The sequence below is a fragment of the Narcine bancroftii genome, chromosome 6, assembly GCF_036971445.1.
Source record: "Narcine bancroftii isolate sNarBan1 chromosome 6, sNarBan1.hap1, whole genome shotgun sequence".
NCBI classification, from domain to species: domain Eukaryota; kingdom Metazoa; phylum Chordata; class Chondrichthyes; order Torpediniformes; family Narcinidae; genus Narcine; species Narcine bancroftii.
Genome location: NC_091474.1, coordinates 232,671,552 through 232,691,412, shown reverse-complemented (window position 1 = coordinate 232,691,412; position 19,861 = coordinate 232,671,552). Strand labels below are relative to the sequence as shown.

Below are 19,861 nucleotides of genomic sequence, written 5' to 3'. Positions count from 1 at the left end.
GCATTTGTCCAGACCATGGTGTGTGCGCGTGCACTCGGACACGCACACACACACACACACACACACACTAACACTTGAAGATGATTTACTCAATTACAGGACACTGTTCATCAATTTCACAGCCTACGGGATGAAGCTATTTCCCAGCCTGGCTGTCCCGATTTTGATGCTCCTGTATCACCTTCTTGATAGTCGTGGGTCAAAGATACTGTGTGCTGTGTGGAAAGTGTCCTTGATGATTCTTTGAGCCTTATTTAAGCAACAGTCCCAGTAAATGTCCTCAATAGTGGAAAGAGAGACCCCAGTGATCTTCTCAGCAGTTTTGATGATCTTCCAGTCCAATGCTTGTACCACGCAATGGTGCAGCCAGACAGGATACTCTCAATTGTGCACCTGTGAAATGCTGCCGAGGTGGGGGCTGAAAGCCTTGCCCTTTCAGACTCCTCAGGAAGCGGAGGTGCTGCTGCTCCTTCCTGACCAATGAGCAAGTGTTGTGGGTCAAGGATAGGTCGTCCATCATATGCAAACGAAGGAACTTTGTGCTGTCTGTTCTGATCGCGATGGGCCCATTTGCCAAATGCTGACGTCAGTCTTCATGATGGACCCGTTAATGTGCAATATTGATGCATAATATTTCTGTTGGGTACATTTTAATTCCTTCCAAGCAATCAAAAAAACGACTTCAATCTCCTTCCTCCTCATCCCTCCCCCACATTCATTACACACATGCTGAAAAATTGGAATTCTGCTCATTTAATTTTTTTTAGCGCATTTTTTTTCTCCCTCTCCCTCACCTACCCCAGCCCCCCTTTCCACCAAGCCACCCTTTTCTTTGGGTTTCCACCCACTTCTTGTTATTCTTGATTAAGCGTTTCAGCCTGAAACGTTGTCAATCTATTGGTCTCCGCGGATGCTGCCTGTTCCACTGAGTTCCTCCAGTATTTTGTGTGTTGAATTTAATTTGTCTACTCTGGCAACAAGCCTGTTTGCTGTTTGACATGACAACCCAGTAATGAACCAGCTTGCTTGTTCATGGTCATTAATCATAATGGATTATTTTCTGCTCAACCACTTCCTGACCTTCTTTCTGTTTTGATTAATCGCAAAGTACAGATCAAACTTCTGTATTGCAATCGCGACAAGCCATCCTGCCACTGAATGTCCTTCCAAATTTTTCAGCTGAGCTCTGGAATTTTTGCAGTTTGTGCAAAGCAATAACAATTAGTGTGTGTTCGTAGAAATAATTCTGTTTTTCAACTTGTAGATAATGGTCAGAGGGTTTTCTATTCGTAATACCATCGCGAGAGATTGAGTCACAGCCCCAGAACATAGAAATCTTGAGTACAGTAGAGCCCCTTCGGCCCACAGTGCTTTACCAATATATTAACTTACTCAACCAACAGTGGTGAAGAATCATCTGATCCATGTACCTATCTAATAAAATATCCATTTGTCCCTGCCTTCACCATTGTTGACAGTAGTGCATTCCATGCACCCACCACACTCTGTACGGGAAGCTTCCTTCTTGCATCCCTCCTGTACTTTCTCCCCACACCTTAAAATTATGCCCCCCTGATGGTAACCATTTTAACCATCCACACTTTCAATCACATATACAATTTTGCAAAAAGGAATGTATAAACCAGGAGTCCACAAGGTGGGAGAAAGATTTAAAAATATTCAAGAGGAAACTTGGTTAGAACTTTATCTGGATAGTATGCCAAACACCATTCATGTCTGGTACAGAATGGTACAATATAATTTTTTACATCAATTAAATCTTACTCCACAGAAATTAAATTCTAATTTTTCAGATAAACATTTTAGATATAAAGAAATAGGTACTTTTCTACATTCTATGTGGGAATGTTCAAAATTCAGAGCCTCTTGGATAGAATTGGGTTTATATTTGGAAAGTGTTACAAAAGTTAAGTTTCCTCCGGATCCAAATATATTTTGACTTGTAAATATTTTTGACACAGAATTGAAATAAATAAATATCAAAAATAATTTATTAAAATAGCCTTAGCGGTCGCTAGAAAATGTGTGGCAGTAACTTGGAAGTCTGATGCATATTTGGGGATGGGTAGATGGCCAGAATGAAATAGGTCATTAGACACCACTTGAAAAGATTACATATAATTCATGTAATAAATGTGAAATTTTTAAAAAAGATTTGGAAATCATATTTTCAAATTATAGGAATCAGGTTGCAATCGCCCAACCAGAATCTTCCGATTCCTTTAAAAAAAATTAAGCTATGTTATATTTTATATGATAGTTTTTGTAAGTTTTTATAAATAATATCCGGATGTTCTCTTTTTTCTTTCTTCTTTTTTCCCTCTTTTCTATTGGGCTGTTGGGGGGGAGGATGGGAGGGAAGAAATTTTTAAAAAATCACTATGCATTAATTTTTAATATTTTTGAATAGGAAATTTAAGTAGATGTTTTAATGCATAAGTGAATGAAAATAAAATTTTCTAAAAACAAAACCAACAGGGGGGGAAAAAATCATCCAGATGGTCAATCCTCCTCGTCATCCTTTACACCTTCATCGGGGTCACCCCTCCAACTCACTGGAACTTGGAAGAATGTTAAACGGATCTTTTCGAAACATAAAGGGATTGTTAAGATGGAGGCAGGAAAGTTGTTTCCACTGGTGGGTGAGACTAGGAACAAGGGGAGATCATCTGGGGCAGTGGATTTTGGTGAGGGATGAGGAGGATCTACTTCTCCCAGAGTGCAGTGAATTGGTAGTATTCTCTGACCAAGGAAGCTGGAGAGGCTGCCTCTTTAAATATATTAAAGATGGGGTGAGATAGGGGTTATGGAGAACAGACAAATAGATGGAGCTGAGACCACGGCCAGCCACGACCTTGTTAGATGCCGGAGCAGGCTTGATGGGCCAGATACCCTACTCTGCTTCCTGTCGTTTTTTTTAAAAAAAAGGTATTAAGCATGTCTTTCCTTAGGAAATTGGGTCATTTCATTTAAAGCTGAAAAGGTTGTGAATGATTTTGATAAACAAGTTCAAAATCTTGAAGGATTTTGAGAGGTAAAATAAAATGAAACTACTTCTTGGCAGAAGAGTCCTTAGCCTGAGGACACATGATTGACAAACTGGCAAAAGAGTTAGAGGAAACTGAGCATTTATATTTATTATGATTCTGAACGTGTTCTCTGAGAGGTTGGCAGTAAAACGATTTTGTCATGGAATGGAATTGGACAAATACTTTCCAAGGGAAAATAAATATACAGGTCTCTGGGAAGTCAGACTGATTCGAACAGAAGAACAATGAACAGATTTGAAAGGCGCCTTCTGCGCTTTATTATGTATTGATTTCATAAGAATCTGTAGCAGGAGCAGTTTTACTCCCCTTAGTTAACAAGGGATGTCCTGGTATTGGAGTCAGTGACGAAACGTCTCACCTGGGCTAATTCCAGAGATAAGGAGGTTGTCTTATTGTTACGAGCCCAAAGGACTCCAAAACCCAGCAGAAATAGACATTCACCAAGACAAGTGGTATTTCAAACAAGTTATTTTTAATCATCTTCAAACATGAAAATAGAATCAAACTTTAACTCATCTCTATACTTAACTAACCCAAATAACCCCCTTCTAATTCTAAGCGGACGTGTATGTAATGTGTGTATAAATTTAAGAAAAGTTCTTTGGTCACAGTTCAATCTCACTTCTTCTTGCAAGTTCTCTGTTTGCAGGCAATCACTATACTGTGCAAAGAATTTAACATGTATAAAGTTCATCAGGCTTGGTGCTCCAAAGGTAAATGTTTACCACTCAGGAAGATTCTTGTAGGGTGTGCAGAGAGAGATATTTGTTGCTCCAGGATTTCCACAACTGAGGTACCACCACTAGTCACCTCAGGATCTTTTGATGAAACTTGCCCCATCAGGGTCTTCCAGATGGTAACCAAGCTACCACAGAGTTCCATTCCTTCCTCTCTTTCAAGAGAAACATCAGACCAGATAGCACTTCCAGGCATCTACTGCTCTGGAACTTGCTTTCAACAGTTTTCCCTGGACTGTACTTTTCGGTTACTTGTCAGTGTCCCACACACTGACTGACTGAGCTGTTAACTCAACTCTCTCTTTTCCAACGGAAACTCCAAAGAGAGCATGTGACTCATGTCTTGCAAAACCCCCAACTTCTCCAGCAAACAGCAGGAGTTTGTTCTTCTTCTCAAGTTGTTATCTTAGGTAAACAATCCAGAATTGACCTTTCTGTGAGCACTTTGTAGAAAGGGTCCTGATAGACAGCACGACTTCAGCAAGACAGTGGTCAAGCATTTTATGACCTCAGTTCAATGAACACCTACTTGTGAAAGGTGCTTCCATTCTCTAGAGATTCTGCAATGCGAATTCTTCAGTCTTTCAAATAAGATCTGTTTTAAAATGTGTGTATGTATGTGACCTACTCTAAATCTTATCAATTCTCCCCAAATATTAATATCGTTACGTTATTAAAAGAACAGTCAGAGTTAAAGCTGTACTCTTTGGAGTTTTGAACATTCGAAATTCAAGATTGTTGGAGGGCACTGCCAGGAAAGCATTATGTTTTCACTCATTGGAAAATCTCAAATGAGGGGATGTAGTTTCAAGTTGAGGGAGAGTAGTTTAAAAGTGAAGATTGCAGGAAGTTGTTCCTGCAGAGACCGTTTCTCTGAAATTCTCTGCCTCAAAAGATTGTGGGAGCCAAATCATGGAAATGTTTCACAAGGAGGTACTTTTTTTTTTGGAAAGATTGGGGAATGAAGAGGTATTGAAAACCGGCAAAGAAGAATGTTGATGGGTTTGGCAGATCAGGCATGATCATTGAACGGTAGTGCCATTTAACCCATTGTTCCTGTGCACCACATCTTTGTAGGAGGTACTCATTTTGTCCTATTTCCTCCTGGCCCAACAAAATATTCTGCCCGGTATCTCTCCATTTCCCTTTTAAAAGTTATTGTGGTTAGGTCTGCTTGCACAAACTTTCTAGACGATGCATATCAAATCTCTGTGGGGTCAGAGGAGGGCGGGGAAGAAAGTTAACTCATGGACTTGCTTGGCTTTCTTTTTTTGCTAGGCCTTGCTACATATGAAATACATAGAGGAATTTTGTTTTGACAACATGTCTTTTTTCTTTCATGTGGCTTAGTTTGTTCTTGCAAACCACAATCTACTGGGGGAACTCAGTGGGTCGAGCAGCACATCAGTGGTGGCAAAAGAATTGTCCACGTTTCTGACTGGAATCCTTCATCAAGACTGAGAGTACAGGGGAAAGATGGCTCATTCAATGAGGACAGTGTGGGAAGGGTTGGACCGGGGTGAGTGGGAGAAAGGTGATGGACAATGGCATTTAGTTGACTGGTGTCAGACGTGGGGGAAGAGAGGCAAGAGAAAGATGAAGATGATTAACATTGAGTTCCTGCTCCAGATTGTGTTTTGATAAATATTCGAGCTTCTGCCATCTCCCGTGTGTCTTTAGTTTGTTGTATCCTATGATCAGGTCAAGAAAATTGCAAAAGGTGAGGACAACGTGACTAGTCCTGTGACCACCTATCATACTACAGTTCCACCATATGAGTACAAGATCCTTGACCTACAAGCCTTGACTTCCTACACCATCCGAGTTTCCTGTCAGAATGAAGTCGGATGGTCGAACTACTCCTCCAGTATCCAGGCCAAGACAACAGAAGGGGGTAAGATTTTAAATGTAAATTTAGACATACGGCACGGTGACAGACCATTTTGGCCCACGAGTCCATGCTGCCCAATTTACACCTAATTAACCTACACCCCCAGTACGTTCCAAATGGTGGGAGGAAACCGGAGCCCCTGCGGAAAACCCACACAGTCACAAGGAGAATGTATAAACTCTTTACAGACAGTGTGGCACACATTGCCCCACCTTTTGTAAATGACTTTTCTGCACTTGACATCCATGTTTTCCATTCCTTGCACACGTGATCTTTGAATGGCTTGTTGAAGCAGACATCAAGAGGTTGCAATATAGACGTCAAACTACCTGGGACAACCATCATTTAAGTATTATGTTGTGCCAATCTACTGTAAGCGTTCTCAGTTAAGTGGCTACGAAACATACCCCAGACCAGCAAACTCCATTCTTTGTGTAAACCGCCTGTTCCACACATTGTCTATCCATAGTTTTACACCATTTTCATCCATCCATCCATCCTTTTTTCAAGATAAAGTACAAAAATACCAGCAGGGAATTTTATTTTTGGTTTAATTTTGCATTTGAAGATTTCCAAGGGACTTAACTTTGACCTGTCGTCCATGCACGATAACACCATTATAAACCTGGTCCTTTGTGGCCTGTACTTCTGGTTTGCATATTTTCACACCTTTCCATTCCACTGTTCCACTGCCTATCATGTCAAAATTCATGGGGGTTTTGTCCATGTTTCCGATATTCGCCAATGCAAACTGGTGTTTCTGCTGGTTCTATATAATAAACTGTTGAAAACTTAAAACTTTATGATCAAGATCTTTTGGTAGTTTCTGTGCAAATTTTGTTTTTTATCATAATACCAGATTTTTCCTGTTCAATGAAACGATTGCACCAGCCGACTGTAGCCTCAAGATCATCAATGGGTGCGACTTGGCCCCCTGCAGTGCAATGTTCTTATTTTATTCCGGGTGACAATGTAGCAATCTTGCCTCTTCCTGTACCCATTCTACAGTGTGATTTTCCAACTCTGGCCAACAAGTGATTCCTTTTTTCAAAGAACATTGCCATCTTGAATTTTTCTTAGTCTCTTCTTTCTTCCTCCAATCTCTTACCATCTTCTCATATACATCAAATTTTCTTACAACAGTGCAGTTGTTGGTTTTCTTGGCCATTTCAATCACTATCAACTTAAAACTCACTTCATACTTTCATCACGAGTTGCGTTGTGTCGATGGACCCTCCAATCACCTCCAGCCAATGCCCAGCAGATCAATCCGCATGATATTTGGGGGGGGGGGGAAACATCAGCGAATATGCTGGTCAACGGCCCATCTCTGACATCGCGAGCTTTGGGGGGGTCGATGTATATGCTGGTCAGCGGGTTATTTCAGGTATTGAGATCTTTGGGGGGGGCAACTTATATGCCAGTCACTGGGCCAACTCAGGCATCCAGAAAATTGGGGTTGACTTATACGCCAGGTATACTATAAAACCCTTAAAATGAAGCTGAAAAAAAGGGTCGATTTGAAAGCCAGTCGACTTGTACGCCGAAATATACAGTATTTTTATTTCCTATGCATGCAGCTGTTGCCCAGCTTCTCTGTTTTCTCTACAAACAAGGACATGGGCAGCTAGCATGAGGGATCTTACAAATTTTGTGCTCAAGACTGGGCAACTGATAAATGATCTCATAGATGCATGCATAACAAAAAGTAATCTCAGTGAGTCTTCTGGAAAAGCCTCCAGATGGCAGTCAAATTGGAAGAGAAATTCCTGGAAATACACAGCTGCTCTGTTTGAATGAATGAAGTTTATTGTCATATACACAAGTACAGATAGAATGAAATGCTGGAGACTTTCAAATATTTTTACTGCAATCACAGCATCTGCAAACTTTCGTGTTTGACGCTGTATGACCTGAGGAGTTCTTCCACCGCATCTGAGTTTTTACTACAACGACAGCATCTGCAGACTTTCGAGTTTCACTCCATTCCATTCCCTCTTACGGACGTTGCAAGACCTGCTGAGTACCTCCCAGATTTCGGTACTTTACTACAATCACAGCATCTGCAGACTGTGATAGTACATATCTATCACCAATGTACATAGTGTATATAGTAGTGTATATAGTTACTGTATCTAGACTGTGCTTATAGCGATTGGCTGAGAGCTAAGCCACACCCATTACCTGGGCCTTAAAGGGCTGTGTCCCTAGCCAGGTCGGATCATTCCGGACTGGTCGGCCACCTGTGAAGAGCTCCGGTCTTTTGCTAATAAAAGCCTTGGTTTGGATCAACAAGTCTTTGGTTCTTTCGACGAGCTCTACAATTTTATTAGCAAAAGAAAAATTTTTTTGAAAGGGATGGAGCGTCTAATTAGGCCAGAAAAACTTGATATCGACCCACGGTCAGCTACAGCCTTCAAAGCCTTTAACTTCTGGCTGCTGAACTTTGAAAACTTCCTAAGGCTCATTGAGGTGGAGGAGGATAACCTGCGTCTAACAGCATTGCTGTCTATGGTGTCCTTGAGAGTCTACGAGAACATCCAGGATGAGACCACTTACACCGCAGCCATAAAGGTACTGAAAGAAATGTATAACCAACCGGTGAACAGAGTTCATGCCCGGCTCGTGCTTGCGTCGAGGAAGCAACAGCCCGGTGAGTCCAGTAGGGCATATTTACAAGTATTGAAGGCATTGGGCAAGGACTGTAACTGTGTGGACAAAACTGCTGCCGAGATCACAAATGATCTCGTCCGGGATGCCTATGTGGCTGGGCTCAGATCAAATGAAGTGAGGCTGCGCTTGCTCGAACAAGGGGTAGAAAAACTAGAGGACGTGGCCCGGATTGCAATCACAATGGAGGATGCAGCCTTAAAGTCCACCGAGCTCTCTAGGGACTGGACCCCTCGTTCTGATGTGAGTAGAGTGCCCTTCTACCCTACCCCTGACGGCCTGTCGGCTGCTGCTACCCTGCCCCGTGAGAACCCGAAATGTTATTTCTGCGGGAGGGACAAGCACAGCAGGTCCCAGTGCCCAGCAAGAAAAGCCAAGTGCCAGAAGTGCCTTAAAAACGGCCACTTTGCTGCAGTCTGTAGGTCTAAAATGGCCGCCGGCAAACACAGTGCCTCGTGTGAAGCTCAACCGCCACTATCCCATTCAAACACTTCTTCCACAGAGCTCTCGTCCAATGAGAGCGAGGGCTCCCCTGCACGGCAACGCCTGACGTCACGGAGACGCCGAACCCGGAAGGGGCAGCCCACCCTCGCAACCATGGTGATGGCCCGCCTCTCGCCCCCGTGCGGGACACTCGACACTGCCGCCGCCACAGCCACCCCCGGGGCCGACGCTACCGCCGCTGCTGCCGCCGCCACAGCCAACCCCGGGGCCGACGCTACCGCCGCTGCTGCCGCCGCCACAGCCAACCCCGGGGCCGACGCTACCGCCGCTGCTGCCGCCGCCACCGCCTCCCCCGGGGCCGACGCTACCGCCGCTGCTGCCGCCGCCACCGCCACCCGCGGGGCCGACGCTACCGCCGCTGCTGCCGCCGCCACCGCCACCCGCGGGGCCGACGCTACCGCCGCTGCTGCCGCCGCCACAGCCACCCCCGGGGCCGACGCTACCGCCGCTGCTGCCGCCGCCACAGCCACCCCCGGGGCCGACGCTACCGCCGCTGCTGCAGCCGCCACAGACACCCCCGTGGCCGACGCTACCGCCGCCGCAGCCACCCCCGTGGCCAACCAGGTACTCACCCCAGCGTCCATCACCGACGACCGCCAGGGCCCGACCGCCGCGACCGAACAACCAGCAAACCCCCCAACCCAACCTTCCCCAACTCTTTATTCTCCAGGCCCCGTGCCGCAGCAGAAGGACCAACCGCACCCGGGCCACCCTGCCGACAACACGACTGGGGAATTGAGCGACGGAGCAGTCGCACCCGACAAGCCCGCTGGCGACACCACTCCAGCGACCCCGATCCCGGCACCACGGCGGTCACACCGGATGGTCAGACCCCCTGACCGCTACAGTCCTTGACCTACCCCTTCCTTTCATTCTCTCCCTCGTTTTGTTTTTCCCAGGGTCAGTTCTCCAAGAAGGGGTGAATGTGATAGTACATATCTATCACCAATGTACATAGTGTATATAGTAGTGTATATAGTTACTGTATCTAGACTGTGCTTATAGCGATTGGCTGAGAGCTAAGCCACACCCATTACCTGGGCCTTAAAGGGCTGTGTGGAAGCGTTCTAGGAGCCGTAGGTGGTGCCGGTAGAGGACCCATGATTCGGAGCCGAACAGGAGTGTGGGTATGACAACGGCTCTGTATACGCTTATCTTTGTGAGGTTTTTCAGTTGGTTGTTTTTCCAGACTCTTTTGTGTAGTCTTCCAAAGGCGCTATTTGACTTGGCGAGTCTGTTGTCTATCTCATTGTCGATCCTTGCATCTGATGAAATGGTGCAGCCGAGATAGGTAAACTGGTTGACCGTTTTGAGTTTTGTGTGCCCGATGGAGATGTGGGGGGGCTGGTAGTCATGGTGGGGAGCTGGCTGATGGAGGACCTCAGTTTTCTTCAGGCTGACTTCCAGGCCAAACATTTTGGCAGTTTCCGCAAAGCAGGACGTCAAGCGCTGAAGAGCTGGCTCTGAATGGGCAACTAAAGCAGCATCATCTGCAAAGAGTAGTTCACGGACAAGTTTCTCTTGTGTCTTGGTGTGAGCTTGCAGGCGCCTCAGATTGAAGAGACTGCCATCCGTGCGGTACCGGATGTAAACAGCGTCTTCATTGTTGGGGTCTTTCATGGCTTGGTTCAGCATCATGCTGAAGAAGATTGAAAAGAGGGTTGGTGCGAGAACACAGCCTTGCTTCACGCCATTGTTAATGGAGAAGGGTTCAGAGAGCTCATTGCTGTATCTGACCCGACCTTGTTGGTTTTCGTGCAGTTGGATAATCATGTTGAGGAACTTTGGGGGACATCCGATGCGCTCTAGTATTTGCCAAAGCCCTTTCCTGCTCACGGTGTCGAAGGCTTTGGTGAGGTCAACAAAGGTGATGTAGAGTCCTTTGTTTTGTTCTCTGCACTTTTCTTGGAGCTGTCTGAGGGCAAAGACCATGTCAGTGGTTCCTCTGTTTGCGCGAAAGCCGCACTGTGATTCTGGGAGAATATTCTCAGCGACACTAGGTATTATTCTATTTAGTAGAATCCTAGCGAAGATTTTGCCTGCAATGGAGAGCTCCTAGAACGCTTCCACCAGCGTTGTCTCCGCTCCATCCTCAACATCCATTGGAGCGCTCACACCCCTAACGTCGAGGTACTCGAGATGGCAGAGGTCGACAGCATCGAGTCCACGCTGCTGAAGATCCAGCTGCGCTGGATGGGTCACGTCTCCAGAATGGAGGACCATCGCCTTCGCAAGATCGTGTTATATGGCGAGCTCTCCACTGGCCACCGTGACAGAGGTGCACCAAAGAAAAGGTACAAGGACTGCCTAAAGAAATCTCTTGGTGCCTGCCACATTGACCACCGCCAGTGGGCTGATAACGCCTCAAACCGTGCATCTTGGCGCCTCACAGTTTGGCGGGCAGCAGCCTCCTTTGAAGAAGACCGCAGAGCCCACCTCACTGACAAAAGGCAAAGGAGGAAAAACCCAACACCCAACCCCAACCAACCAATTTTCCCTTGCAACCGCTGCAATCGTGTCTGCCTGTCCCGCATCGGACTGGTCAGCCACAAACGAGCCTGCAGCTGACGTGGACTTTTTACCCCCTCCATAAATCTTCGTCCGCGAAGCCAAGCCAAAGAAAGAAAGGGCTGTGTCCCTAGCCAGGTCGGATCATTCCGGACTGGTCGGCCACCTGTGAAGAGCTCCGGTCTTTTGCTAATAAAAGCCTTGGTTTGGATCAACAAGTCTTTGGTTCTTTCGACGAGCTCTACACAGACTCTCGTGTTTCAATGAAAAATTTGCTTGCGGCAGCTTCGAGGTGCACAATAAAACACATCAGAGAACAAAATCACGTCAAAGGAAAAGGTGTCGGGACTACTTCAGTAGAGCTACTAAATCAATTCACCAGACACAGTGGTTCGTCAGCAAAGACTGTTTATTCAAACTGGCCTCCTCTCTTTATTACATCTGGCCCATGCCATCTTGTAGGTACCTCTATATATTAATTTAGAAAACTTTTCTGAGCCTATTTGACAAACTCCAAGCCATCCAGCCCCTTTACAGTATGGGAATCCCAGTCAATATTTGGCAAGTTTAAAATCTCCTACTATCACAATTTTATGTTTTCTGCAGCTGTCTGCTATCCCTCTACAGATTTTCTCCTCCAATTCTTGTTGACTATTGGATGGTGTATAATACAATCCTATGAGTGTGGTCCTATTCTTTCCCATTCCTCTGCTCCACTTATATAGCCTCAGTAGATGAGCCCTCTGGTGTGTCATCCCTGAGCACAGCTGTGATATTTTCCCTGATGAGCAATGCCACTCCTCTCCCCTTCCTCCCCTCTCCCCCTTGTTCTATTGCATCTGAAACAGCAGAACATTGAGCTGTCGGCCCTGCCCCTCCTGCAACCAAGTTTCACTAATGGCCTCAATGTCATAATTCACACTCCACACTCTCAGCTCATTTGTCTTTCCTACAATACTTGCATTGAAATAGATGGACTTAAGACAATTTCCACCTCATGCAATTGTTGGGTGATTAAGAACTCCTTAAACTAAGGGGTATCAGACTCCTTCTCTCCCTTTGACCTGAGGGTAGCAACAGGGCAATGGGTCGGTGCAGACATTTTTGATGTTGGCAACCTCCTTGAGGCAGTGCCTCGTGTCGATATCTTCAGTGGCAGTGGAATTTGGACTTGTCCACGTGTGCCATATCTGCAGCTGTAAAAGGATCTTCTCCGATTTCCAGTACAGTAATTTTTATTCTTATTTAATACCTCCCAACAAATTACACAGCGCTATGACTTCGAAATGATCTGTTTTCTTTTACTGCTGTCGAGTTAAAATCCGAGAATCTTCAATCTAGTAACTCGTCCGTGGTCTGAATAGCAAAGTAAATGCAATCTGCCAAGAAAATGCTTTGGGAGAGTTCTTTTCAGTCTTCAGGGCCAAGCCTGTATTCAATTCAAAGCAAAAAAAAAATATCCTGGAACTACAGCAGTTCCTTGCATCTTATCTGCATTGTACAACTTTAATTTGTCTGTTCTCCTTTCAGATGCAAATGCAGCTGTTGTGTATTTCCAGCAACTATTTTCTGTTTTTGACTGGAATCGTGAAGCTCTTCCAGGAAAATTTATTGAAATTTCTATGATTTGTTATACATCCAACTCTTAGATTATTCACCAGAAGCCAGTTGCCTTCCAGCATAAAAGATTTCTGAGCGACCCGCAGGGTTGGGATGAGTGAATCGTGCAGTTGTTCCACTTGAGAGCACAGTGTCAGAAATTATATGAACCAGCGCAATATTCTTATTTAAAATGCAGGTTTAAATTCCTTTGCCAGCCCTGAGTTAAGGTGTTGTCGCTACATTACAAAAATAACCACAGTTCAAAAGTGTTTCACGAGCTTTAAAGAACTTCGAGATTGTGGAAAGCAAGGTAGAAAATTTAAATCTTAAAAATCTTAAATCATTTAAATCTTAAAAATCTTAAATCATTTCTTCTTTAAAATGAGGGATTCTGCCTGTGGAGCAGATTTCCATCGGGAAAGCATCAAGATGAAATTATTTAATATAAAATGAGGGGATCTTTTATCACAGAATTCAAGGATTCAGCAAACAGCCTTGATGAATATTCTGGTGTCATCTCTGAGCGTGCAGAAGATTGCATGGCCAAGAATACGATAAACTATTCCTCAGTCAGAGACCATGGATGAATTGGGAAGTCAACTTGCTGTTGAAGGCCAGGTGAGAGGCATTCAAGGCAGGAGAGGCGGCCATCCACAAGCCATCTTGTGAGGCTAAAAGACGGTCCTGGACCTCGCTCGTGTCCCAATAGAACTTCACGAACACATGGCGGGGACTATGGCAGTGCAGTCATGCTGTCACAGAATAAGGGGCAGAGTTGAGCCCCTCAGCACAACACTCCCCAGTGAGTTCAAGATGTTCTGTGCTCACTTCGAACCGGGAGCCAGGAGAGAGATGATGTCCACATCAACGTTTACAAGCCATGTTGTTCCCATGGTCACGCTGTTGAAGTCAGGGCGACCTTCCGAAGTGGAGGAAAGCAACTGATCTGGATGGATGTCCCTGAAATGCTGTGCTGATCAAGCAGCAGACACATTTACAGACATCTTTAATCTCCTGCAACAGGCCCAAATCCCCTCCTGCTTGAAGAAGGCTGCCCTCATGCCAGTATTAAAATGAAGCATAATAACTGCTGACCATGGTTCTGACATCCAGCCTCTCAAGTACTTTGAGAAACTGGTCATAGGTCACATCAACTCTAGGCAACTAGCCAGTCATGACCCACTGCTATTTGCAACTGGTGAAGGAGATCTATGGCAGACACCATCACCCCATCTCCCTAATCAGCTCTATAATACCTCTGCACCAAGATACCTTGATTGGAATACTGTTCAGAGACCACAGCTCTCCCTTCAGTACCATAGTCGCGAGCAACTGGATTCTTGACTTCCTGTCTAACAGGCTGCAATCAGTGAAGATGGGTAACAAGATTTCCTCGATGAAGTCCCTCACCATCAGTGCTCTTCAACAGTGTGCACTCAGTCCCCTCCACCCATCACTGTACAGCTAAATACCATACCAATACCACCTTCAAATTTGCCAACGGCACCACAGTAGTGGTCAGGTTATTGAATAACTACGTCACAATTCAGGAAAGAAATTGAACGTCTGGTGACATGGTGCCAACATCTCATTGACTTCAGGAGAGGGAGTCCACACCTCTGCTTCAATGGCATGGAAGTCAAAAGAGTAAAAGTTTAAAGTTCTTAGGAATAAATATCTCTAATGGCCTGACCTGGGAGAAGCACATCGGTGTGGCGGTCAGGGGAGAACACCAATGTCTCTACTATTTTAGAAGACTAAGGAAGTTCAGCATGTCCCCCTTGACCCTCAACAACATCTGCATGTGTGCAAATGCATACGTGCTGGTTGAATCACGGTGTGGCCTGGGAGCTGTTCTTCTCAAGATTGGAAGAAGCTTCAGGTGGAGAATGCAGCTGCGGGGAAAGCAGGGAACACACACCCCACCCCCCCCTGACTCCCTGTTGAGAAGCCTGGAAAATGACAATGGCAGTGGACTAGTGAGGGTCTCAGCGGTTGAAGGACTCGCACGCTACAGACTGCTGGCAATTGCAGTCGAGGGACTTGCACTAGGATGCAGACTGCTGGAGGCTGGTTCATGAGACCAAGGAATCGAACTACGATTCAAGACAGCGGCGAGGTCAAGGAGGTCTCATGAAGGGCCTCGGTGCTGATAGCTTCCTGATCGTATTGGAGGTTTTGGATCTGGAGGTGGCTTCCCAATGGATTGAACTGGAGTCTGTGAGGCTGCAGAATGCTGGAGACAATTCCATGGACACTCATTCAATTCCATGGGCTTTCTTCTGCTTCTCTTTTATTTTTGAGTTCTGGGCAATGCTCATGGTGATATTTTTAAATGTCTACAGCATGCAAATTAAGTATATTGTGTATATTAGACATTTTCTGTTATTACATGACAATTAAAGCAATCTTGAGCCTCCTTCATGGATTCCATCTTCATCCTCTTGCAACGTAGGAATGGCAGACAACGTACTGAAAGACCCATCACACCTGGACACTGTCTTCTCCCTTCTGTCATTAGGGGAAAAGTCTCGAGGACAGTATCTCCTCTGCAGTTAGCAAACTTTGATTTATTGTCAAGAGTACATACATGACATCACATACAGCCCTGAGATTGTTTTTCCTGCGGGCACGACAGAATTACCACTTGTCGGTAGTGCAAAAAAATCTGTACTTAATGTATACGTAAACAAACTGTGCAATATAGGCAGAAAGAAAAACCCAATAAAGTACATAATTGAGTCCCTGATTGAGTTTGTCGTTGAGGAGACTGATGGTGGAAGGGTAGCAGCTGTTCCTGAACCTGGTCGTGCAAGTCTAGTGGCACTTACACCTCTTTCCTGATGGCAGCAGCGAGAACAGAGTATGCGCTGGGTGGTGTGGATCCTTGACGATAGCTGCTGCTGCTCTCTGACAGCAGGGTTCCCTGTAGATGTTCTCGCTGGTGGGGAGGGTTTTGCCTGTGATGCCCTGGGCTGTGTCCATTCCACTGCTTTCCACTCAGGGGTATTGGTGTCCACATACCAGAACATGATGCAGCCGATCAACACATTTTCCACGACATATTTATAGAAATTTGCCAGTGTTTCCGATGTAATACCAAACCTCCGCAAACCTCTGAGGAAGTAGAAGCGCTGACGTGGTTTCTTCAGGATGTCGTTAGTGTGTCTATGTCTGTGAGTCCAGGACAGATCCTCTGAGATAGTGACTACCAAGAACTTAAATTTGCTCGCCCTCTCCACCTCTGATCCCCCAATGCTCACTGTATTGTACTCCTCTGGTTTTCCCTTCCTTAGTTTTGGTGACTCTGGTAAACCACTGTATATGTGTTTGGATGAGCTAGGACATGCCCCTTGCTGACTGTGCCTGAGGCTCCTCCCACAGACCCCTGGATAAAGGCAAATGTGCCACAGCCCCCTCCTCAATCCAGGACAGTTGACCAGCATGGATAGACATCCATTCTGTTGTGAATAAAAGCCTATCAGTTTCTCTATAACTTCTAGTCTTTGAAGTCATGGATGGTGCACCATTTAGCCAAGTTTTCAATCTCCCTCCTGTATGCTGGCTCCACCCCTTTCTTATGCAACCCACTACTGTGGTTTCTTCAGTGAATTCGTAGATAGAGTTGTTATCGTACCGAGCCAGTAGATGTATAGCGAGTAGAGCAGGAGGTGAAAAATCCAGTCCTGTGGAGCTCCGGGACTGACTGAGGTTGCGGAGGTGCTCTTGCCCATCCTCACTGATTGTGGTCTGGAGGTGAGGAAATCCAGGATCCAATTGCACAGTGGGGTGTTGAGTCCCAGGTCCTGAATGGACCCATATCTCGTGTTGCCCCTGCTTGGTACTAAGTGACCTTCCTTTTCATTCCAAATCAAATTCTGTAAATTGTGCTCTTTAAATGACGGTGTGCAATATTAGAGATAACCTGTCAGTTTGTTTGCAGAAGAAACTCTTCTCAAAATATTTGGGATTTTGTGACAAACTTAGAAACTGTAATGTTCTTTTTTTTAAAAAAAAACCCAGAGTCAGCAGGAACTCTTTTGTTTTTAACTTTCAGTAAATTGGGTTTTTGAAATCATTTTGTAATGTTCAAGGGAAGATGCCTGAAGGTTTCTGGGAAGAATGATTTTAAAGAGGGCCTGACTTTCCATTTGTAATTTATGTCATCACAACTGTATTTATATTAAAACAAGTCCACCAGAATAGTATTTTATTTGATGATTCAAATTTTTACTATGATTTCCAAGAAGCAAATTCAAGGTCTATTATTTGGTCAGTGCCTGCCCTGCAGAGTCGAGACCTACCAGCCGGTGCACTACAAAAATGGCTCTCGGAGCCAAACAAAAGTGTTCAATCAGAGGAGAAAGAAGACAATCCAGTGAGCATTGGGGGATCAGAGGTGGAGAGGGCGAGCAAATTTAAGTTCTTGGTAGTCACTATCTCAGAGGATCTGTCCTGGACTCACAGACACAGACACACTAACGACATCCTGAAGAAACCACGTGGGAGGTGGGCTCAGCAGAGGAGCGGGCTGTCACAGACCGAGCAGCTGAGAGACACCCGACACCAGGGCTCTCAGCTGGAGGATAAGGTAGACAACAAAAGAGGGTGCAATGAAACAGACGTGGAAGACAGATGGAGGAAAGATCGACAAGAAGACCAACATCAAGAAACACAACAGATGACCAGCCCAAAAGGGGAGGAACAGCAACAAGAGGCCCAGGAAGAAGAGGCCCGACAAAGAGCTACAAGCAGCTCATCAGGGAAAACAAAAGAGACACAGACACAAAGAAGAGAAGAAGAAGACACAAACACAGATACAGACACAGAAGAAGAGAAAGAAGAAGACCAAGATCTTCACAGAGAAATGGAAAGTAAAACTGATGGACAAAGAAATAAAAGGTAAAACTGATGAACAGAATATAGATAAAGTCTTATTTGAAGAAGAAATGAGATCATTAAAAGAATGGTTGTCATTAGAATTTAATGCAATTAAAAAGAAAATGAAAACAACAGAACTGGTAATGACAGAAATAGGGAAAAGAGTAGAGAATGTGGAAGAGCGGGAAATGGCTGTAGAAATGGAAGTGAATAACTTAAGAGAAAAATTGGAAGAAAATGACAAAAAAATTAAAGAGACACAAGAGTTGTTATCTCAGAAAATTGATATGTTGGAAAATTATAGTAGACGAAACAACATAAAAATAGTGGGCCTGAAGGAGGGTGAAGAAGGCACAGATATGAAGGAATTTATAAAAGGATGGATACCGAAAGTCCTGGGAATGACAGAAATGCAGGAAGAAATGGAAATAGAAAGGGCACACAGCTCCGAAACCACAGGCACATCAAAAAACCAAGATCCATCTTAGTAAAATTTTTGAGATACACGACAAGAGAAAATATACTGGAACGGGCAGGGAATAAAGTTAGAGAAGAAGCTAAACCATTGGAATACAAGGGTCAAAAAATATTTTTTTACCCAGACATAAGTTTTGAACTCTTAAAGAGGAGGAAGGAATTTAATACAGCAAAATCAACTTTATGGAAAAAAGGTTACAAATTCATATTAAGACATCCAGCTGAAATATTTATACCCAGGGATCAAATCAGACTGTTCTTGGATCCAGAGAAAGCGCAAGAATTTGCAGAACGTTTGCAGGACAGAAGGAGTGATGAGATGTAACAAGAATGAAGAATGACAATAAAGTATATATAAAGATGTAAAAACAATGTATATGTAAAGAACTAAAGAGAAAAGAGAAGGGAAGGAAGGGAGTAAGGGGAAAAAAGAAGAGAGAGAGTTTTGTTATATGTGTTTTTAAAAAAAGTGTTTTCTAGAGAGGGCTGGGTGGAGGGGAAATAACCGAAACTGCAAAATCAGTTGACACTGCAAACAAGATCGCAACCCAAATGAAAAGGGGAATTGTGGTTGTCCGGCAAGGGGTATGGGGAAACTCAGAGAGGGGGGGATCTTTTGGGGTTAAGGTATTAGTAGATGTGGGAACTGCGGGGGGTACTTTGTCTTAAATGTGTTGTCGTACATTAAGTGTAATAAGAGAAAACTAAGAGATAAAAATGGAGAAAAGGGGAATGGAGGTGGCAAAGAAGTGGAAAACAGATATATGCAAAAACGTTTTGGGAAGAATTAAATCAGATACTAAATAAAATTACAAAAAGTAACATACCAAAATTACCAGAGATATTTCTTTTAAGTAACATAAGAAGTAGAGAATTAAGCCTCAAATTGGATAAGGTCCAAAAAAAATTCATTATGATAGTCTTAGCGATAGCAAAAAAAATGTATAATGTCAACTGGAAAATGGAAGAAAGCCTGAGAATACAGCAATGGTACATGGAAATGAATAAATGTATTCCATTGGAAAAAATAACATATAATTTAAAAAATAAAGTCACAATGTATGAACAAATTTGGGAACCATACATGAAACATATCAGAGAGAGCCTGTCTACGACCTCCATCCCCTAAAATGAGAATGAAAATGATAAGAAGACAAAACGACTAGATTCAGTGTGTAATAAATAGATGACGCATTTTTCTTGTTTATTTTCCTTTATGTGAATATATTGTTTTATGGTTTTATTGTATTGTAAATGTTGAATATTTATGGCTATTGGAGGGGGGTGGGTAGAGGGGAGGGAGGGGGGAAAAAGGTGTGAAAAGACCACTGTGTAAATTTAATGAGATACGTTTGTTGATATGGTTCACAGTGTGAAAATAAAAAATTATTAAAAAAATAAAACCACCTCTAGCAGTAGATTCCAAATCCAGACTTTTCCTCGTGGCGATTTTCAGTTCATTTTCCTATGGGCAGATCATTTGTGCTGTAAAACTCTTGACTCTCGGTTTCATTCTCTGT

At 44.2% G+C, this 19,861-nt stretch overlaps 1 protein-coding gene across 2 annotated transcripts in view; it reads left to right on the top strand.

The window, feature by feature from the left end:
• Positions 1-19,861, top strand: part of mertka (c-mer proto-oncogene tyrosine kinase a) — a 213,495-nt gene that overhangs the window by 102,323 nt on the left and 91,311 nt on the right. For both annotated transcript variants that reach the window (XM_069887682.1, XM_069887683.1), the window contains exon 7: positions 5,510-5,702. In XM_069887682.1, coding sequence (XP_069743783.1) covers positions 5,510-5,702 — 193 coding nt within the window. The remainder of the gene's footprint in view (positions 1-5,509; positions 5,703-19,861) is intronic.